Source organism: Ranitomeya variabilis, chromosome 3 (assembly GCF_051348905.1).
Source record: "Ranitomeya variabilis isolate aRanVar5 chromosome 3, aRanVar5.hap1, whole genome shotgun sequence".
Classification (NCBI taxonomy): Eukaryota; Metazoa; Chordata; class Amphibia; order Anura; family Dendrobatidae; genus Ranitomeya; species Ranitomeya variabilis.
In genome coordinates this window covers 633,039,602-633,063,487 of record NC_135234.1, presented here as the reverse complement: position 1 = coordinate 633,063,487, position 23,886 = coordinate 633,039,602, and the positions used below count along the sequence as shown (strand labels likewise).

Genomic DNA, 23,886 nt, shown 5'->3' with positions numbered 1-23,886 from the left:
ATAAAAATGGTGAAATATTACAATCCAGCCATGGCCGATGCTGCAATAGCATCTGCCATGGCTGGAGACCCCGATCTGACCCCCCCCCCACTGCCACCGATCGCCCCCCCAGTTGTCCTTTCTGCCCCGTCCTCCTCTCCGCTCCCCTCTGTCCTCCTGTCGGCTCCCCCGTCCTCCTGCCCGCTCCCCCCGTACTCCGATTGCTCCCCCCGTCCTCCGATCCACCCCCCATACTCAGATCTCCCCCCCTCGTTCGTACTTACCGGGCCTCCCGATGCCCGTCCGTCTTCTTCATGGGCGCCGCCATCTTCCAAAATGGCGGGTGCATGCGCAGTACGCCCGCCGAATCTGCCGGCCGGCAGATGAGTTCCAAGTTTATTTTGATCACTGTAATATAACCTATCACAGTGGTCAAAATAAAAAAAATAGTAAATGACCCCCCCCTTTATCACCCCCATAGGTAGGGACAATAATAAAATAAAGAAAATATTTTTTTTTCTTTTTTCACTAGGGTTAGGGTTAGAACTAGGGTTAAAACTAGGGGTAGGGTTAGGGGTAGGGTTAGGGTTAGGGTTATGGCATGTGCACACAGTGCGGATTTGGCCGCGGATCCGCAGCGGATTGGCCGCGGATGCGCAGCGGATAGGCCGCGGATCCGCAGCGGAGTGGCCTCTGCGAATTCGTAGCAGTTTTCCATCAGGTTTACAGTACCATGTAAACCTATGGAAAACCAAATCCGCTGTGCCCATGGTGCGGAAAATTCCGTGCGGAAACACTGCATTGTATTTTCTGCAGCATGTCATTTCTTTGTGCGGATTCCGCAGCGTTTTACACCTGTTCCTCAATAGGAATCCGCAGGTGAAATCCGCAGGTGAAATCCGCACAAAAAACACTGGAAATCTGCTGTAAGTCCGCAGGTAAAACGCAGTGCCTTTTACCTGCAGATTTTTCAAAAATCGTGCCGAAAAATCTCACACGAATCCGCAACGTGGGCACATAGCCTTAGGGTTAGGGTTGGAATTAGATTTAGGGTTGGAATTAGGGCTAGGGTTGGAAATAGGGTTAAGATTAGGCTTGTGGTTAGGGTTACGGATAGAGTTAGGGGTGTATTGGGGTTACAGTTGTGGTTAGGGTTGGGATTAGGGTTAAGGTTGGGATTAGGGTTAGGATTAGGGTTACGGGTGTGTTGGGGTTAGGGTTGTGGTTAGGGGTGTGTTGGGGTTAGGGTTGGGATTAGGGTTATGGCTACAGTTGGGATTAGGGTTAGGGGTGTGTTGGGGTTAGTGATGAAGTTAGAATTGAGGCGTTTCCACTGTTTAGGCACATCAGGGGTCTCCAAACGCAACATGGCGCCACCATTGATTCCAGCCAATCTTGCGTTCAAAAAGTCAAATGGTGCTCCCTCCCTTCCAAGCCCCGACGTGTGCCCAAACAGTGGTTTATCCCCACATATGGGGTACTAGCGTACTCAGGACAAACTGGGCAACAACTGTTGGGGTCCAATTTCTCCTGTTACCCTTGCAAAAATAAAAAATTACTTGCTAAAACATAATTTTTGAGGAAAGAACAATTATTTTTTATTTTCACGGCTCTGCGTTATAAACTTCTGTGAAGCACTTGGGGGTTGAAAGTGCTCACCACACATCTAGATAAGTTCCTTGGGGGGGTCTAGTTTCCAAAATGGGGTCACTAGTGGGGGGTTTCTACTGTTTAGGCACATCAGGGGCTCTGCAAATGCAACGTGACTCCCGCAGACCATTCCATCAAAGTCTGCATTTCAAATGTCACTACTTCCCTTCCGAGCCCTGACGTGAGCCCAAACAGTGGTTTACCCCCACATATGGGGTATCAGCGTACTCACAACAAACTGGGCAACAAATATTGGGGTCCAATTTCTCCTGTTACCCTTGTGAAAATAAAAAATTGCTTGCTAAAACATCTTTTTTGAGGAAAGAAAAATGATTTTTTATTTTCACGGCTCTGCGTTGTAAACTTCTGTGAAGCACTTGGGGGTTGAACGTGCTCACCACACATCTAGATAAGTTCCCTTGGGGGTCTAGTTTCCAAAATGGGGTCACTTGTGGGGAGTTCCTACTGTTTAGGCACATCAGGGGCTCTGCAACCGCAACCTGACGCCTGCAGAGCATTCAATCAAAGTCTGCATTTCAAAATGTCACTACTTCCTTTCCGAACCCCGACGTGTGCCAAAACAGTGGTTTACCCCCACATATGGGGTATCAGCGTACTCAGGAGAAACTGGACAACAACATTTGGGGTCCAATTTCTCCTGTTACCCTTGGGAAAATAAAAAATTGTGGGCTAAAAAATCATTTTTGAGAAAAGAAAAATTATTTTTTATTTTCATGGCTCTGCGTTATAAACTTCTGTGAAGCACTTGGGGGTTCAAAGTGCTCACCACACATCTAGATTAGTTCCTTGGGAGGTCTAGTTTCCAAAATGGGGTCACTTGTGGGGGAGCTCCAATGTTTAGGCACACAGGGGCTCTCCAAACGCGACATGGTGTCCGCTAATGATTGGAGCTAATTTTCCATTCAAAAAGCCAAATGGCGTGCCTTCCCTTCCGAGCCCTGCCGTGCGCCCAAACAGTGGTTTACCCCCACATGTGGGGTATCATCGTACTCAGGACAAACTGGACAACAACATTTGTGGTCCAATTTCTCTTATTACCCTTGGGAAAATAAAAAAATCCGGGCTAAAAATCATTTTTGAGAAAAGAAAAATTATTTTTTATTTTCACGGCTCTGCGTTATAAACTTCTGTGAAGCACCTGGGGGTTTTAAGTGCTCACTATGCATCTAGATAAGTTCCTTGGGGGGTCTAGTTTCCAAAATGGGGTCACTTGTAGGGGAGCTCCAATGTTTAGGCACACAGGGGCTCTCCAAACGCGACATGGCGTCCGCTAACGATTGGAGCTAATTTTCCATTCAAAAAGTCAAATGGCGCGCCTCCCCTTCCAAGCCTTGCCGTGCACCCAAACAGTGGTTTACCCCCACATATGAGGTATCGGCATACTCAGGAGAAATTGCCCAACAAATTTTAGGATCCATTTTATCCTGTTGCCCATGTGAAAATTAAAAAATTGAGGCTAAAAGAAATTTTGTGTGAAAAAAAAAAGTACTTTTTCATTTTTACGGATCAATTTGTGAAGCACCTGAGGGTTTAAAGTGCTCATTATGCTTCTAGATAAGTTCCTTGGGGGGTATAGTTTCCAAAATGGGGTCACTTGTGTGGGAGCTCCAATGTTTAGGCACACAGGGGCTCTCCAAACGTGACATGGTGTCCGCTAGCAATGGAGATAATTTTTCATTCAAAAAGTCAAATGCCGCTCCTTCCCTTCCGAGCCTTACCATGTGCCCAAACAGTGGTTTACCCCCACATATGAGGTATCGGTGTACTCAGGAGAAATTGTCCAACAAATTTTAGGATCCATTTTATCCTGTTGCCCATGTGAAAATGAAAAAATTGAGGCTAAAATAATTTTTTTGTGAAAAAAAAGTACTTTTTCATTTTTATGGATCAATTTGTGAAGCATCTGGGGGTTTAAAGTGCTCACTATGCTTCTAGATAAGTTCCTTGGGGGGTCTAGTTTGCAAAATGGGGTCACTTGTGGGGGAGCTCCAATGTTTAGGCACACGGGGGCTCTCCAAATATGACATGGTGTCCGCTAAAGATTGGAGCCAATTTTTCATTCAAAAAGTCAAATGGCGCTCTTTCCCTTCTGAGCCCTGCCGTGCGCCCAAACAGTGGTTTACCCCCACATGAGGTATCAGCGTACTCAGGACAAATTGGACAACAACGTTCGTGGTCCAGTTTCTCCTTTTACCCTTGGGAAAATAAAAAAATTGTTGCTAAAAGATCATTTTTGTGACTAAAAAGTTAAATGTTCATTTTTTACTTCCATGTTGCTTCTGCTGCTGTGAAACACCTGAAGGGTTAATAAACTTCTTGAATGTGGTTTTGAGCACCTTGAGGGGTGCAGTTTTTAGAATGGTGTCACTTTTGGGTATTTTCAGCCATATAGAACCCTCAAAATGACTTCAAATGTGAGGTGGTCCCTAAAAAAAATGGTTTTGTAAATTTTGTTGTAAAAATGAGAAATCACTGGTCAAATTTTAACCCTTATAACTTCCTAGCAAAAAAAAAATTTGTTTCCAAAATTGTGCTGATGTAAAGTAGACATGTGGGAAATGTTATTTATTAACTATTTTGTGTCACATAACTCTCTGGTTTAACAGAATAAAAATTCAAAATGTGAAAATTGCGAAATTTTCAAAATTTTCGCCAAATTTCCATTTTTTTCACAAATAAACGCAGAAATTATCGACCTAAATTTACCACTAACATGAAGCCCAATATGTCACGAAAAAACAATCTCCGAATTGCTAGGATCCGTTGAAGCGTTGCTGAGTTATTACCTCATAAAGGGACACTGGTCAGAATTGCAAAAAACGGCAAGGTCATTAAGGCCAAAATAGGCTGGGTCATGAAGGGGTTAAACGATGCAAATCCTAAAAAAAAAACAGTGAAACTCAAGTTGTGAGGTAGCAAAACAGGAAAAATGCCAAGGGAGTTAATACTTTCACAAGCCACTGTAGTAGTTCTTTTTGTTACTGTGGAGATGGCAGCGACTGTGCCGGGGTATACACTGATGAGCAAAAGGGTAACAATGTTTTGAACTTTTGACTTTCAGGCTCCATATCTCACCATCCGCTGCTGCTTTGATCATGAGGCTACCGTAATTTTATAGACAATCATCTTGAATATCTCATACATCAATTTGACTTGCAACTATTTAGTATATAATTAGTAATGCAGATTCTTGTCATGTCACTGCATTGTTACTGTTTTGCTTCTAAAAATCTAAATTTTAATATTTAGTACTTTGTAAATCCACCTTTTGCCTTTCAACACTGCCTGAATCCTTCTGGGCATGCTCTTGATCAGATTCATGCATGAATCTAATCCCAATATTGATGCCTAGAATCTGCATAGTGTATGCTAAATCGTGGCAACTCAAATTTATGCATGAGGTATCCAAGATGATGGTCTATAAAATGATGGCAGTCTCACATTCGAAGCAGTAGTGGCTGGTGAGATAAGGAGCCTCAAAGTCTAACGTTCAAGACATTGTTACCCTATTGCTTGTCAGTGTATATATACACTGCTCAAAAAAATAAAGGGAACACTTAAACAACAAAATATTAATCCAAGTAAATCAAACTTCTGTGAAATCAAACTGCCCACTTAGGAAACAACACTGATTGACAATCAATTTCACATGCTGTTGTGCAAATGGAATAGACAACAGATGGAAATTATTGGCAATTATCAAGACACACTCAGTAAAGGAGTGGTTCTGCAAGTGCGGACCACAGAACACATCTCAGTACCAGTATCAGTCTGGCTGATGTCTTGGTCACTTCTGAATGTTGGTTGTGCTTTCATACTCGTGGTAGCATGAGATGGACTCTACAACCCACACAAGTGGCTCAGGTACTGCAGCTCATCCAGGATGGCACATCAATGCGAGCTGTGGCAAGGTTTGCTGTCTGTCAGCATAGTGTCCAGAGGCGCTACCCGGAGACAGGCCAGTACACCAGGAGACATGGAGGGGGCCGTAGGAGGGCAACAACCCAGCAGCAGGACCACTACCTCAGCCTTTGTGCAAGGAGGAACAGGAGGAGCACTGCCAGAGCCCTGCAAAATGACCTCCAGTAGGCCAGAAATGAGGCTCTTGCGTACCTCATCGGCGCTCCAGCACAGGGTGGTCACCATGTGCCAAGGTAAACTATTACATATTTTAAATCTACTTTTCACTGATACCGCGGACAGACTGGTTCACCGATCATATCTGGTCATGAGGGGGAACTATTAGAGGTAATAAGGTGCAGACTATAACCACACTGCAAAAAGACTCCTTATCATTGCAATGCATGGTTACTTCAGATATAATTCTTATATTAACCCCTAATCTGACCTACTAACCAGTTTAATACGGTGTGTTAAATTTAACTATTATTCTCCACCACTCTGTGCAAAAGTGCTGACTGAGATGCGGTTGTTTCTCTACTCTTGGTATCATATTTACCAACTTTTCATGGTATCAATGATTTTTAGCTGCTTCTCATATATGAATGCCCTTTGTATTCTTGTATATTTAATATATAAATAAGTATAATAAAATTTGTATTTTCTCACCAAGAAATCCCCTTACTCTTTATTGAGATCTCTAGCTGATATGCTGACTTTGGAAATGGTGTCATGATATAGTTAAGATGTTTTTTTTTTACCACAGAGATCTAAGTTCTCGCGTTTTTGGCACAAATGTGCATGTGTCTGCACAAAGGGTTAGAAACTGACTCAATGAGGATGGTCTGAGTGCACGACGTCCACAGATGGGGGTTGTGCTCATAGCCCAACACTGAGCAGGACACTTTGCATTTGCCACAGAACACCAGGATGGGCAAATTCACTACCGGCGCCCTGTGCTCTTCACAGATGAAAGCAGGTTCACACTGAGCACATGTGAGAGTCTGGAGACGTCGTGGAGAGCAATCTGTTGCCTGCAACATCCTTCAGCATGACCGGTTTGGCAGTGGGTCAGTAATAGTGTGGGGTGGCATTTCTTTGAAGGGCCGCACAGCCCTCCATGTGCTCGCCAGAGGTAGCCTGACTGCCATTAGGTACCAAGATGAGAACCTCAGACCCCTTGTGAGACCATATGCCGGTGCAGTTGGCCCTGGGTTCCTTCTAATGGAGGACAATGCCAGACCTCATGTGGCTGGAGTGTGTCAGCAGTTCCTGCAAGATGAAGGCATTGAAGCTATGGACTGGCCTTCCTGTTCCCCAGACCTGAATCCAATTGAACACATCAGGGACATCGTGTCTAGCACCATCCACCAATGTCACAGACTGTCCAGGAGTTGGTGGATGCTTTAGTCCAGGTCTGGGAGGAGATCCCTCAGGAGACCATCCGCCGCCTCATCAGGAGCATGCCCAGGCATTGTAGCGAGGTCATACATGCACGTGGAGGCCACACACACTACTGAGTATCATTTCCTTGTCTTGAGGCATTTCCACTGAAGTTGGATCAGCCTGTAACTTCATTTTCCACTTTGATTTTGAGCATCATTCCAACTCCAGATCTCCGCGGGATATTAGTTGTGATTTATGTTGATCATTTTTAGGTTTTATTGTGCTCAACACATTCCACTATGTAATGAATATTTACAACTGGAATATTTCATTCAGTGATATCTAGGATGTGAGATTTTAGTGCTCCCATTATTTTTTTTGAGCAGTATATATATTCCATGAGTTTGGATCAGAGGCGTATATACACCATACACTCACTGTGAATTCCCCAATAACCGGCGTAGTAGTGTAAGCAGCCGCGGCCTCATCCATCACGTGTCAGTCAATTATGTAATTGTCCCAACGAGTGGAAGCGGTGGAATTGCGTCTCCTTGACAAACTGGTGGCAGCTGTATATAGGAAAAGTATGGTGGAGAGAGGGGTGGCAGCTGTGGGATCTGCGCGACCCCCACAGATGTCATCCTTGACAATTATGCTTAGTAAAACACTAGTTATGTCCAAATACTAGTCCAGAAAATGTACATTGTAATGTACAGAAAGAAACACAAAATAAATACACACAGTGCATATTGACAAAGTAACTACTTTTTCTTTTAATGTAAAAAAAAATTAAGAAATAAAGTACTATCATTCACATTGCATTATTTTTCCCCTTTTCTGTGAAGCTTTAGGGACCATCTAAGAGGTAGAAACAGAAGCTCAAAGTTCATCATGTGGTATGTGCACGGCGTGGTCACACAAATCTGCAGAGGAAAAGAAAGTGACAATTACTCATCAGGTACGGAGCTGTAAAACACGCTCCCAACAAAAGACCTAACAATAACCACTTAATGAGCACCAATACATCTTTACGACATGGGGCTGTGTCTTTACAGCCCTGTATAATAATAACTCCTGCACATGTGGCCTCATGCCGCCCTTGGCGGGTTTTCAACTGTATAACTGTAGCCTAAATTCTGCTTCAAAGTGTTAAAGACATGGCAATACAGATAAAATTGATATCTTTGGTGAAGAAATCCGCTTTGGGGTTGTTTAATCAACATTTGAAGTTTCATAGTAATGAGATTTGGGTGCACGGGGTTAGGACGGACTGTACATGGGGTCTTCTGCTCCTGCCCCTCCGCCTGCCTCCTATGTTGCCATGACAGGTCACTGCATTTTCAGTGATCTGCCTCCTATATGAATTTTTTTTTTAATAGCGCCATCATTGCCACGGACTGAGTGTGCACAGATAGGTTTTCCAGCTGGGGTTCAATACAATGGGGCTAGGGGCTGCACATGCGCAGACTGAGATTTCATCTCAATAAAATATCTATATGCCTTTTGTCACATTAGACAGCCATCGATCAGTCTTCTCCAATAGAAAAGTAGTTTTCCCATGTCAGGTTTTCAACTGGACAAGATGGATGGACAGGTCAGGTCACATGCTCCTTCACCGCCAATCCATTGTACGGACTGGAGACCTGTGCTGTCTGTGAGGAAAGCTGCACTAACAAGAGCAGAAGGAGAACCGGTCACACCTATGCAATGTGCCACAAAATCATGGCCTCAACACACCTGTTAAAACAAGGATATTGTGGCTGACCCTCTTTCTGCAGCCAGGACTAGACAGTGTAATACAGCAGCTATAGGAGTCAAACGATGCAACATTTGTAATGAAAATCCAATTACCAAAATTATTTTTAGTCCCAACTGCATGTATTTAAGAAAGAAACAAAAGTGTCCCCGTTAAAAGTCACCGAACACCAAATGTGTAAGGGGGTATGGACTAACACCCCCTTAGTTAAGCTGGTTCCCCAACATAGGTGTCTGATGGCAGCTTACTTCCCACTCCCCGATGAACATACATGTCCCTTTGGCAGTGTCTGTATGTGTATGGGGAAGGGAGGTTACTGTCAGTAGTAGCTCGTTAAGCATAGAGCTTTCCAAAGTGTATTGTTGCCCTAACAACAGCCCTTGTCAAAGCGACAATGAATAACGATCATAGAATGGTATTGTATTGTTTACCCTCCAAATATGAAGCACAAAAGTGTTTACAGAGGCTTGTGTGCGGCTTGAAGCAGAATGCCATAATGAAAGATGCAGACTTCATAGGTTTTTCCTTGCAGACACCAAGATAAAGTCTAAAAACAGCAACTGACCTTGAGAACATAATCTCTAACACGCTATAAGTCATAATAGCTTTTATTAGGTTATGGATTTATTGTTTTTACTCACTAAAGTGTCACGGGGTTACCGCAACAGAGAGGAGCCAGAAGACCGCAGCGTCTGATTGTCCTACTCCTGTGCTGAAAAGAAGCACTTCACCTTCATTTTAAATGGAGTTTATTTTGTTTGGCATTACAGGGGTTAATGTGCCATGTTGGGAACTCTTTGTACTGATAGCCACTTCTGTCCCCTATATCAGGGGTGGGGAACATCTGGCCCCAGGGCCATTTACGGCCCTCGATGACCTTCTATCAGGCCCCGGGCAGATTCTCAGAGACCACATTGTTGGGCAGGGAGGTGTATTTTGATTACAACCAGCTCATTAATTTCTTCTTGCTCTGTTAGCACACACACAGTGTTCACTACTGAACACTGAAGGGCATGCAAGGAAAGATTACGTCCTGAAACTAGTGCCAGAGTCATGATGCACTTTGTGGGTGGAATTTGTACGGCCCCCCAATGATGGTATGAATATTCAAATGGCCCTTGTCAGAAAAAAGATTCTCCACCCCTGCCCTATATAATCTGGGTCCTGACTGACACGCATCGTCAGAGGATAGCTTATGCTGCATCGCTTGTAGGAGAGGTGTTTGGTGGTTATATGAGAAGGTGTATGGTGGGGTTATCAGTGACTGTTGCTTGGGTTTGTAAGTGTGCCAATTCCCTTTCCTTCTTCTACTTTGTTTTTTTCCCCCATCTTCCACTCCCCGATGCATTCCTCTGTTATATGTAAGTGAATATTTGTATGCTTGGCCTTTTCTATTTCCCTTGTTCGTGTTGCCTGGTTAGCCTGGTTGGTGTACCGCAGTGCACGGCAACACCCCTCTTCCCTGGGTGGGGAAAGGTACAGACGGAGAGCAAATATAGGAGATGAGGCAAGGTACATGGCCTGGCATCTTCACCTTCACAAAAGACCCACGGAATAGGGCAAGCTAGGACGCTCCCTAGTGTTAGGGACAGGGAAGGAGCCCCTGGTCCTGGGTCACCCAACAACCGACTCGTAACATTAAGTTTATTTAAAAGGACCAAAATACAGGATTAATTATGGTACAAAATCATACAGCTATTGGGTATTTAGATCTAAAATGACTTCTTTCTTGTAACGACCCTTTATTTTGCTCCTTTAAAGATAGGAAATAATTTTAAATCTAAATATAGGATTAGGCCTCTTTCACACTTCTGTCTTCTGGGCTCCGTCGCAATCCGTCGTTATGGCAAAAAAACGGATCCTGCAAATGTGCCCGCAGGATCCGTTTTTTTGCCATACACTTTAATGGACGACGGATTGTGACGGATGGCCACACGTCGCATCCGTCGTGCGACAGATGCGTCGTGTTTTAGCTGTCCGTCGTGACAAAAAAAACGTTCAATGTAACGTTTTTTTTGTCCGTCGGATCTGCCATTCGCAGCCGGAACTCCGCCCCCTCCACCCCGCTCATCACAATGGGCTGCGGATGCGTTGTAAAACTGCATCCGCTGCCCACGTTGTGCTAAATTTAGCACAACGTCCGTCGGTATGTCGGGCCGACGGTTTGCGACGGCCCCGTACCGACGGAAGTGTGAAAGAAGCCTAACACAGTAAAGCCAAAATTCAGCCAACCCGCGGGGCCAATGGCCACACGATGTAGTTTCATAATTATTCATCCACTGACCACCATGGGGGTGCAGAGTTTCAGCTGAACAGCCAGACGCATCTTGTAGTTTCACCTTAATTACCAAGCGTCTATTACCTTGTCCTAGAGAATAAATTACCTGTTCGTTTACTGCAGAGTTTGTCCTTTACATTTTCTTTTTCATGAGAGAAGAATTCTATTAGCTCATCCTCGTATTCCTCAACTATGCGTTCACACTGCAAGGAGCACAAGAAACATATTTTCATGAATTTTGTTTTGTAGAAATTCTAATGACAACAGATGAGAATCACACAGTCACACAGAAAGCTAGAAGCAAACAAGAGACTGCACCCACTGTATATCAGTTAGGGTAAGTTGACACTACAGTAGGTATTTTTTCAGCATTTTTTTTCTGCAGCAAAACCTGATCTCTTGGCAGGAAAGAAGCTGCAGGAAAAAAAAAGCATGTTCTTGTTTATTCTTGCATTTTGATTGGGAGCAAACTTATTCGACAGTATTCACTGTATTTGTAGTATAGATTGGAGGTAAAAACAAACAAACAAAAAAAAAAGCATGTCACTATACAAACGATGATTTTTACTCTTGCTTGAAAAAAAAATGTTCTTGGCAGCACATCGTTCTGTATAAACAGAACATGTGCTAGCGACAACAATGGCAGTCTATGCATGGGAAGTTTCATCTAAACAGGCAATTAAACAGCAGTTGATTGGCGTTTGTTTAATGGCCGCCACTGTAAACGCATACTTAAAATTTTCCCAAATTATATATTTTTTAAGCAAGCAAGAAATTTGATTTCATTGCTCTGGCCCGCAGAATGCAGCTCTGAGTGCCTTTATACAAAAACAGTAACTCAAGCCAATGTTTCTTATCTCTGGAGAAGACACAATCCTTAATGAGTCATGGACATTTCCAGTAATAAAATGCAGGTGTACACTGTTTCTTAGGACACATTCAGGTGTCTTTTTTTACCTGCGCTTTCTTTGGCTAGAATGACCATTATAGTCTATAGAGAGGGTCACGTCCATATTTAATTGGAGACACAAATCCTACTCGCCATGAACAAACTCAAGTGGCACACTGATGGCATCCTAGTGCAGTTCATTTTTCACTGACTATTTGCTAGGAGAAACTTGAGAAACCTCCATTAGTTTTTTTTAGCACAAGAAAAATTGATAATACAACAAATGGTAAAAATTGACCAAATTGACCAAACACTGATGAAAATCTTGTCCACAGCAGTAATGGAATTTGGACCAAAAAAATATAGTGACAAGGGAAGGGAGTTACGTGTCACTGCCCTTTCAGCAGTCAGTGATGTGAAACCGGAATGTTGGTGTTTCCGGCACACTAGGTGCCGAGAGGCCAAGTATAGATTTCAATGGGCCGGTTTTAGGTGAGTTGGGTGTTCACCGTACCCCTTTCCCTGCAGGACCTGCAGGTGTTTGAGGACCTGCAGTGATGTCATGATCATGTGACTAATACATGTGATATATACCGGAAACCTGTGGTTCAGTCTGTGTGGCTTATTGGGGGAGAGGTGGAACTTCCACGTGGCTCCCATAGGAGATAAGGACGCTGTGTGCGTTACCTGCAGTGAAGCCTGCAGGAAATGGACTCTGTCAGACTTATCTTCTTTTTTTTTTTAATTCATTTATTAAAGCAACAAAAAAGTAAGATATTCATATTTGGCATAACCAGATCACCACATATGCACTCATCATAATAGCTTTGAAAAACAGTAAATGTATACAATGATTTTACATTAATGCAAATCTCAATACATAGACTTGGGCATATAAAACTTGAAATATTACAGTACGTATAAAGCACCTACATTAGAACCCTAAAACTATCTTACTGCAAAAACAATCTCCATCTTGTTAACAATTTAATGCTGAAGCGTAGCGTGAACCAATGCATATTTTACCTCTAACTATCATATTGGAGCCAGGCTATTAACCATGTGATGACATAGCGAGATACGACGAGTTCCATACATCCCAAATTTTGTTAAACTTCCTGAAGCAACCCCTATTCTGGTATTATGTTCGTTCGTAAGGTATAATTGAGTTTACCAGCTCAATCCAGGCCCTGAGAGATGGATGTGTATTGCCCATCCAACGTAAAGCTATTATTTTCCTTGCTAAGAAAAGTGTCTCTCTCAAAAAGATTTGGACATGGTGACCCCACATCTCTTCCTCCAGTGCCCCCAAAAAAGCACACTAATGGCTTCAAAGGGATGGGAATATGTACAAGAGAAGTCAACCTCTTTCCAAAAAGATAGGATAATTGGACATCCCCATACCATATGTATAAAATCTGAATCCATTGTATGGCATCTAAGGCTGATTTCACACTAGCGTCGGCCCGACGTGCAGAAGCGCGTTGTGAAAGAAATGCCCGACGTGGGCGGCGGAAGCAGTCTTACGACGCTTCCGCTGCCCCATTGTAAGGTCCGGGGAAGAGGGGGCGGAGTTTCGGAGGCGCATGCGTGGTCGAAAATGGCGGACACGACGCGCAAAAAAAGTTACATGGAACGTTTTTTTGTGCCCCGGGTCAGAGAGATCACTATTTTCTCCTCACACAGAGGAGCTTGGCATGTTGAGAGGTCATATCGTGCCACTGCAGAAGACCTCGTTTTTTAGCCTGTATAACTTCCCCTGAGGAACCCCCCAAACGGGAGGGGAAACGCATAGGGAAGACACCTTTTTTTGGGGGTGGCTATATTTGATCATGGGCATCACTAAACAGGCTCACACTTGGGTACTGCCCTTGTAAGGGCGGGAGTTGGTTACAGAGGGCACGACAGGGAAAATAGACCCCCGTGTCTCCCCTCCCCCCCCCCCCCGCGGTCTTGTTTCTCCCAAGTTCCTGGTTGCGGTTATCATCGCACTATAGAGGACTTCTGAGTGCCAGGAAACAACAACTTGGGTGAGATTGTGCCATTTTATTACAGTACACTGGGAATCATGAGCACTTTTTATGGTGTATTTATGTCTTTTAGGTATACATAATAAATGTTAAGTTTTAATATAGATTTAGTGACTGGCTTTGCTGGATTTGGTTGTGAATAAGAGTCAGATAGATTCAGATTGGATCCTCTGGATTATTGAATTGCTGTAGATTTTGCCCCGGGTCCGCCAAAATACGATGCAACGTCGCACGACGGTTGCGACGTGTGGCCATATGTCGCAATGCATCGCTAATGTTAGTCTATGGGGAAAAAACGCATCCTGCAGACTTTACAGGATGCGTTTTTTCTCCTAAACGACGAATTGAGACGTACAGACAAAAATGCTAGTGTGAAAGTAGCCTTAAGCATTCTGAAGAATGAGACCACCCTATTTTGAATAGTCGTAACGGGGTTAAATATGATTGATGTATTATATACATTTGAATCATTTTATTATTAGCCGAAGGGGATACCTTAGTTGGGGACTCAAGAATCGTCTCCCAATCCAGATCTTGGGGATCATGATCCAGGAGCTTCCATTTTTCTCTGTCAAAGCAAAATAAGCGCCCACGGATAACATATATGTATATAATGCGGAGATAAGACCACGGGGTCCCTGTGATTTAAGGATCCCTATTAATGGGAAGGATGATATTATTTGCGCTATATTTACGTTGCGTATATGTGATTGAATTGCTGATCTGAGCTGCAGATATTGAAAGAACTGGGGCCTCGGGATATTATACAGCATATATTCGAGTATAAGCCGAGATTTTCAGCCCATTTTTTTTAGGTTGAAAGTGCCCCTCTCGGCTTATACTCGAGTCATTGACCCAGGAGATCGGTGGGGGATGGGGAGCGGCAGCTGTCACATCATACTCACCTGCTCCCGGCGCGGTCTCTGCACGTCCCTGCTTCTCAGATGGTCTCCGGCGCCTGCAGCTCTTCCTGTGTTCAGCGGTCACGTGATACCGCTCATTAAAGTAATGAATATGGATGCAACTCCCCTCCCATAGGGGTGGAGCACATATTCCTTACTTTAATGAGCGGTACCAGTGACCGCTGAACACAGGAACAAGCTGCCGGCGCCAGAGACCATCGCATCGGAGAAGCAGCCAGGGACCGCGCCGGGAGGGTTAGTATGACAGGGGAGGATGAGCCATGATATATTCACCTGTTCCCGTTTCACCGCCGGGCTCCATCTTCCGCATCCTCTGGCTGTGACGTTCAGGTCAAAGGGCGCAATGACGTTGGTTAGTGCGCACCCTCTGCCTGAACAGTCACTGCAGAGAGCCGGAAGACACAGCGGCGAGTGGCAGGGGAACGGGGAAAGGTGATTATTACAAGTGCCGGTATCCCCGCCTAAAAAAACACCATTGGAGGAAACCCTCCACTAAACTAAACAAAAAAACACCAGAACACAGGCAGGGATGCTTACCTGTTCAAGGCCTCCAACAATTGCACTACCCAGGGTGCACCAGGCCCAAATGAAGATAGCGAAAACACAGGTGCAAATAATACCGATGCAGCCAACCTACAATCAGGAATTGGCTGCTTGGAGCACCAATGCAAAAAAATAGTCTGTATGTGGCATGTTCACACAGGAATGCAAAGTATATGGTGAAAAGCCTATTAATGACGCCATATATATAGCGGGCTAACCATGATGCATCCTGTGTGAACAGAGGCCACAGTGTACAGAGCCATCTAGGGCCCAGGCGCACCCTGGAAAAATGTACAGTGCACCAAAAACATAACAATGTATGCAAGGTATTGGTTGATATTATGGCCACAATATTGAAGCTGCCAACCCACGTCAAGGGTCCTTGTATCTTGGCAGTCCTAATCTAAAAAAACACCATTGGAGGAAACCCTCCACTAAACTAAACAGAAAAACACCAGAACACAGGCAGGGATGCTTACCTGTTCAAGGCCTCCAACAATTGCACTACCCAGGGTGCACCAGGCCCAAATGAAGGTAGCGTTTTTCGCTATCTTCATTTGGGCCTGGTGCACCCTGGGTAGTGCAATTGTTGGAGGCCTTGAACAGGTAAGCATCCCTGCCTGTGTTCCGGTATCCCCGCCTACTCAGGACAAGAGGCGAGTATGTCTTTTTTTTTTTTTTTAATAGCAGCAGCAGCAGCATATGGGGCATAATATTCTATGGAGCATCTTATGCGGCCATAATCAACCTTTGTGCAGCATTGTATGGGGCATATTTTGTATGGAGCATCTTATGGGGCCCATCAAACTTTATGGAGCATTACATGGGGTGTATTTTGTATGGAGCATTATATGGGGCTCCGATTCAATATGGATATTCAAAAACACTTAACCTACTGATGTCTCAATTAATTTTACTTTTATTGGTATCTATTTTTATTTTCGAAATTTACCAGTAGCTGCTGCATTTTCCACCCTAGGCTTATACTCGAGTCATTAAGTTTTCCCAGTGTTTTGTGGCTAAATTAGGGGGGTCGGCTTATACTCGGGTCGGCTTATACTCGAGTATATACGGTACTTAATTTACAGTTGTTCAAAAGAGATTAGAACGCCCTGCTCATTTAGATCATTAACCGAAAAGACACCATGTGAAGCCCAGAATTGAGCTGATGGGTGATTCAGTAGCCCCGGGAAGTACATATTATTCCATAATGGCATTTCGGCTATAATACCATCAAAGTGAATTACCTTTTTTACCTGTTTCCAAATCAACCTCGCTAACCGGAGTAGTGGTAGTAATCTAGGGGTATTGGGTCTATCTACTTCCAAGAAACCCAACGGGCAATCAATCCTTGCGGCATGGGCCAGATGGCTCTCTGAATTTGGTAAATAACCCCCAGGCATCCATTTACCCAAAGCTCTGAGTTGTCCGGCCAAATAATACAGAAACAAATCTGGTAGTGCCGCTCCTCCCATTTGTTTAGACCTATGTAGGGTAGATAATTTGAGTTTAGGTCTAGCTTTCCCCCATATAAAGGATAAAGTTAGTGAGTTTAAACTTGAGAAAAAAGATCTAGGAACAGGTACTGCACTTTGTTGAAGGGAGTAATTAAGCTTCGGAAGTAGTATCATTTTAATCAAATTTATATGTCCAGAGACAGACAATGGTAATTTACTCCCCACAGCGAATTTGTGCTTGAATAACTCCAGCAACGGGAGAATATCAAGTTGTAGATCAAGTCTACTGCATTTTGGTACAATTATTCCTAAGTATTTAAAATTAGATACAACTGGTAATGGGGATAACACTTCAAGGTGATCTGTTGGAACATGGGAGAGAGGCATTAAAGCAGATTTATCCCAATTAATATATTATTCCGAGTGCTCACTAAATCCATCTATAGTGGTGATCACATGCGGCAGTGTCTCCTCTACTTCATCCATAAATATTACCATATCATGCACATGTAAGCCAATAATGTCCGTGCGGTCTACTATTGTAATACCTTTAAAGCTGGAGTGGATCTCATACGTATCGCTAGTGCTTCAATCACAAGAGCAAAGAGGGCCAGGGAGAGAGGGCATCCTTGTGTGTGTTCCCCTTTCCAAGGAGAATGTCTAGGATATGGAATTATTAATAATTATCAGGGCTTTTGGTTTCATATATATTGCACAAATCCATTTTTGAAACACAGGAACAAATCGATATATCTGTAGACATGCAGACAGAAAAGGCCACTCAAGAGAATCAAATGCCTTGGCCGCGTCCAGCGATGCCATAGCCCACTTGTTCTACAGTACCAATGAACTATATTGAGCCATTGACTGGACTCTCCATATATTAATAGATGTACTCTTACCCGGCATAAATCCTGTCTGGTCTGGGTGTATTATTTCCAATATTACCGTATTTAACCTAGTGGCCAGAATTTTAGTAAAAATTTTATAGTCCACGTTTACTAACTGTCAGACTTATCTTTGTTTTACCTTTTTGCCAGAAAGGCTCCGTTTGTTTTTCTGAACCCTGCAAAGGTTTATGCGGTCTACAATAAACCAGCAGCTGATTTACTACTAGGACCATTCCTGTGTCCACTTTTGCGAAGCAGCGGAGCGAGGCAACTCCTCACAATATATATATATATCACCGACATTCGAATGAGGCCTTACTGAGAATTAATTAAAGGTAAGCAGGCAATAAATATTAACACACAGATTTAAACGCTAAAAATCAGTCATACTCACGGTAAATTTCAAATCGGCTATCACTTCTTTATCGATGTTGGTGTTGGAGGCATCCATAGTTTTTCCATCACGAGAAAGGACACGTACGTAGGTTTTTCGCTGCGTGTCTGGGTCTACCTTCTCGCCATAATGTTTCATGTTTTCACAAACATGTTCTAGAAGCTCCATAAGATGAGATTCAGTTCGTGCATAGGGAACCTAAATTTAATATATTAATGGGGAACCATCATCAGAAAATTACCTTTTGTTTAAATCTGTTTTTTCTGCGTTTTTTTTAGGCTATGTTCAGATTTTGCTTCAGCAAAAACCTGATCTCTTGGCAGTAAAAAAAGCTGTATACAAAAAGCATGTTTTGCTGCTTTTCTTCAGAATCCTAAAGTTCCTTTGCTTCCACCATAGACGCATGAACAATGCAAGGTGTTCGGTCACATGTGAAACTATAAACCATTTTTGGGGAAAAAAAGAGCAATTTGACTCAAATTATTTAGTGTGAGTTCATGGAAAAATACACAATCACAAATGTAAAAACAGAGGAGGCAGTTGAATTAGTCGGGCATAGTTTACCTAAGACATGGGCAGAGCATTCAGTTTGTAGGACACGGTTTACTTTCTGACACTGGTCAGGGCCATTGAGTTGGTCAGGCATTGATCACTAATTTAATTAAATTGTACCAATCCTATCTGACATTCTCAGGTGAGGAGACCAAGCCATTATGGTTTAAACTTGAGAAAATCACAAAAATAAAAGGGTTTCAAATACTGCTGTACCTGCATTTTTTTGCAACTTTTTTTTTTCTTTAACTTACCCATTTTGCTTACTATAGCTGAAAAAACGCTGAAAAGTGGCATGCTGCAGTTTTCAAAAAAGCAGCAGTTTTTTAATTCAGTCAATTAAAAAACCCAATGCGTGCCCATAAGATTTCTGAAATCTCATAGCTTTTGCTGGTACTGTAAAAAGCAGCTTTTAGTTTGCATTAAAAAAAAAAGCAGCAAAAATGCAACGTGTGAACATAGCCTTAAACTCTAACTTCCAGTTTCAGGAAACAAACACGTACATTAGCCAAAATGAACAGATCAAGGCTGTCATCTGTAGTGAAGCATCTAATGAGCGTGTGCAAAGGTCATACAGGGAAGGAGAGCAGGGTCAGTTGTGATATTGCTGGATCACATATAGTCATCTGTGTATAGAGGTGTTAAGTGTCATAATCCTACCCCTACTGATGAAAACGCTAGCCCAAAGGCCAGGAAGGTATGAATCTAAAAAGGCCATAGTGACCAGTGATTAAATTGAAAGATTACTTAGTTGTTTTTTTTTTGTTTTTTTTTAAAGAAAAATCATGAATATTAAAAAAATAAATCAATTTCAATAACTGATCACAGGTTCTATTTATGAAATAAAGCAAAATTAGATATTTTGCTATTAAATGTGGCCAACGGCTATTCCTCATGACCACCCCATACACATGCAAGTTCAGCTCGGCTGAAGGTGCAGACGAGGGGGCGAATACATGGCTTATGTACCCTGAGAACGAAACGGTGGGGCCTGTTGAAATTGCATGGGTGGAACCAAATAAGCAAACATAATAATATAAATGGTTTACTGCTATGACTAAGTAGATAACAGAATGATAAAGTGGGCAAGATAACAAAAATATTAATGACACTTACAAGCTTCATATGTTGGTCCCTGGATTGCTAAAGGCTCCCATACACATTAGATAAAAATCGACATCTGCTGTGTATGGGGGTCTCCTGACTCTTAGGCTTCTTTCACACTAGCGTCGGGCTCGGCCCGTTGCCGTGCCGAGGCCCCCGACGCTAGCGTTGTCCCCGCCGCACAACGGGGGCAGCGGATGCATTTTTCCAGCGCATCCGCTGCCCCATTGTGAGGTGCGGGGAAGTGCGGGGAGGTGGGGGCGGAGTTCCGGCGGAGTTCCGGCCGCGCATGCGCGGTCGGAAAAAGCGGACCGTCGTGAGCAAAAAACGTTACATGTAGCGTTTTTTGCTCCCGACGGTCCGCCACTGCACGACGCATTCGTCGCACGACGGGTGCGACGTGTGGCAATCCGTCACAATGCGTTGCTTCATGTTAATCAATGGCGAAAAAACGCATCCTGCAAACACTTTTGCAGGATGCGTTTTTTCGGCAAAACGACGCATTGTGACGGAATGCAGTTAACGCCAGTGTGAAAGTAGCCTTACTTGACAGATGGCTTGGGAAAAGAGGGTTCAGGAGGATGGAATTTCATTGCCCGATCGTTTTGGGTTTCAGGACAGATAAACTCCAACTACTGCAATTCCTGACTATTGTCCATCATACAAATGCTGCCATCTTCTAATGCAAATTGAAATCTTTCCACAATGCACTGGAAACATCTGCCACTTTTACCAATTTAACAAGCGAGGATTGATATATACACGACTAATATTAAAGGGGTAATCCAGGACTTCTTATTTTTGCATATGGGAATAAGAATTAACAGGCAGGCAGTGGCCAACTCCTCTTCTTTCCTGCCTGGAATCAAGTTCTGCTAGCTCAGAGCTCTCATGGTCCGCTCCCGATGGCGATTCCCCCCAGCTTCTGTTGATGTCACAGGTGGAGCCGCCTGTCAATCAGAATGATGTCTGTAGTGCCTCCTCATTGACAGAGCAGAGCTGAAGAGGAAGAGCTGTTCCGATGATGAAAGGTGAAATGATGAAGGAATCGTCAGCTGAGATCATCCCGATCATGCTTAGCCTATACACAAAAATAAGAAAAGTCCTGGATAACCCCTTTAACAAGTAACATGTATAACCCTTATATTAGAATGTAAGTTCGCAAAGACAGGGGGTCCTCTCCCCTCTGTACCGGTCTGTCATTGTAAATTTGTTTACTGTAAACCCTGTACATAACCCCTTTTCTCATGCACAGCACCATGGAATTAACGGTGCTATATAAATAAATAATAATAATATTAGTACTATGTAAATGCCCCACAGTCAGCATACCTCTGTTATAGACTGGGAGCCATCAGGGTTTATCCTAAAAGATCCTTTCTGAGTGGTCTTCTTAGGGTCCACTTGTGAAATCTCCCACTCCATTTCATCAACAAGAGCCCGACAAGCTGGCAGAAGAGAGAAGTCATTATTCTGAATGAGTCTATGAAAGCGACAGATCAAAAAAAGAATGACGGCAAGAATACGAATATGGCGCATACACAGGGATCAATGTACGAACAGCTTCCAGACTGACTGATTTGTACAGGCCTCCTGCCTGCTACAGGGGACATCAGATACCATATCATAGGGTCAAATTCTGACACAAAAAAAGTTGGAACACATTGATAATAAAGAGAACAATATTTGATTGAAATGATGCAAAACTGAAGTCTGTTTAAGTAAATTACGCAACCTGCTTGTTATTCGCTTCTATCTTCCTAGACACGACGCTACATGTTTATTGTTTGTATACGGTGTAAAGTCACACCTACATTACTCCCATTAGGATCGGATGATTTGTAGTTTCTGTGGTTTCGCATTTTTCTCACCTTATTCCAAAAGCCATAACATTTTTATTTTTCTGTCAATTTAGCTGTTCGATGAAAATTCAAAAGGGGTGAAAAATTGTGAAAAAACTGCAATTCCACCATTGATTGAGGGCAGAGCAAAGTACTGCAGTGTGCAGGTGCTGGGCCTCTCTGACCTTTCCCAGCGCCTGCGCACTGCAGTACTTTGCTCTGCCCTCCACAGGGCAGAAAAAGTACGCCTGCGCCGGAGCCGAAGCGTGAAGACAAGAAGAGGACGTCATCGTAAGAAGATGGGAGGCCCCGGACCGGACCGCGACGCCCATCGGACCAGAACCGGACCAGGACCGACTCTGGGTGAGTATAATCTAACCTTTTTTTTCATCTTTCAGGATACATTGGGGGCTTATCTACAGCATTACAGAATGCTGTAGAAAAGCCCCTGATGCTGGTGGGCTTAGCTCATCTTTGATTTTGGGGGAGACAGGTTCCCTTTAAACTTCTCCACAACAGTATCACGGACCTGCCTGTTATGTTCCTTGGTCTTCATGATGCTCTCTGTGCTTCAAACAGAACCCTGAGACTATCACAGAGCAGGTGCACTTAGGCTGCGTGTCCACGCTCAGGATGGCCGGCGGTATCGCCGCAGCGGCGAAGCCGCTCGGCGCTAAGCCCCGCCCCCTTTCTGGGACGCGATGGTGCCGGATGTGTACAGTACACATCCGGGATCATCGCACCCCTCGCCATAGGGCCCTGTGATATGCCTTGCGGGGACGCTGCGTCCCCGCAAGGTGTACGGACATGCTGCGATCTTAAAAGACGCGCAGCATGTCCGGAGTCGCAGGGCCGCCGCGTGCGGGTTTCCATGCATAGTGGACACGGGATTTCAACAAGTCCCCTCCACTATGCTGGAACATCTGGACGCTGCGTGTTTGACGCTGCAGCGTCAAACAAGCAGCGTTTTTTGACAGTGGACACTCACCCTTATACGGAGACTTGATTACACACAGGTGGATTATATTTATCATCATTAGGCATTTAGCAACAACATTGGATCATTCAGGCCATGTTCACGTTTTGCGGGTTTTACCGCGGATCCGCAGCGTTTCTACAGCTGCGGGTCCGCAGCAGTTTCCATAGCGTTTAACTTTACATGTAAACCCTATGGGAACCGCAATCCGCTGTGCACATGCTGCGGGAAAAACCGCGCAGAAACGCAGCGGTTTATATTCCGCAGCATGTCACTTCTTTGTGCAGAATCGCTGCGATTCTGCACACATAGGAATGCATTGATCCGCTAACTTCCCGCATGGGGCTGTGCCCACGATGCGGGAAGTAAGCGGATAATGTGCAGATGGTACCCGGGGTGGAGGAGAGGAGACTCTCCTCCAGGCCCTGGAAACCATATTAGTGTAAAAAAAAAAAAAAGAATTAAAATAAAAAATAATGATATACTCACCTCTCAGAGCTGCACGCGGCCGTCCGATCGCAGAGTTGCTGTGCGAGCAGGACCTGCGGTGACGTCGCGGTCACATGACCGTGACGTCGCGGTCACATGACCGTGACGTCACGAAGGTCCTTCTTGCACAGCATCTTAGGAACCGGACCGCCACGTGCAGCGCCGAGGAGATCGGGACGTCAGAGGGTGAGTATAAAGCCATTTTTTATTATTTTTAACATTACTATTGATGCTGCATATTGCTGCATATGCAGCATCAATAGTATAGGAGTAAACCCGCAGCGGAAACCGCAAAACAAACCGCGATAAATCTGCAGGGATAACCGCAGCGGTTTTGCCCTGCAGATTTATCAAATCCGCTGCGGGAGAACCCGCAGAGGACCCCGCAAAGTGTGCACATAGCCTCAGAGATCCACAATGAACTTCTGGAGTGAGTTTGCTGCACTGAAAGTAAAGGGGCCGAATAATATTGCACGCCCCACTTCTCAGTTATTGAATTTCCACAAAAATGTAAAATAACCAATAAATTTCATTCAACTTCACAATTGTGTTCCACTTGTTGCTGATTCTTCATAAAAAATGTACATTTGATATCTTTAAGTTTCAAGGATGATATGTGGGAAAAGGTTGGAAAGTTCCAGGGGGAGAATACTTTTGCAAGGCAGTGTGTGTGTGTGTGTGTGTGTGTGTGTGTGTGTGTGTATGTATATATGTGTGTTTTGAAGAAAACTTCCTTTGAAAACGATGTGTAAATGACAGAGAATTGCTCTATGTAAAAGCTCATGTTAAAATAGCATTACAATCGCACTGCATTCGGAAGTAAATCGG

General features: G+C 43.9%; 1 protein-coding gene across 2 annotated transcripts in view; it reads right to left on the bottom strand.

Annotated features, from left to right (window-relative positions):
- Positions 1-7,689: 7,689 nt before the first annotated feature.
- CNPY2 (canopy FGF signaling regulator 2) overlaps positions 7,690-23,886 on the bottom strand; it is a 37,420-nt gene continuing 21,223 nt past the window's right edge. For both annotated transcript variants that reach the window (XM_077297517.1, XM_077297518.1), the window contains exons 3-6: positions 21,085-21,200; positions 18,097-18,294; positions 11,077-11,173; positions 7,690-7,859 (exon numbers count right to left, since the gene is read on the bottom strand). In XM_077297517.1, coding sequence (XP_077153632.1) covers positions 7,816-7,859; positions 11,077-11,173; positions 18,097-18,294; positions 21,085-21,200 — 455 coding nt within the window. In that variant the 3' untranslated portion in view covers positions 7,690-7,815. The remainder of the gene's footprint in view (positions 7,860-11,076; positions 11,174-18,096; positions 18,295-21,084; positions 21,201-23,886) is intronic.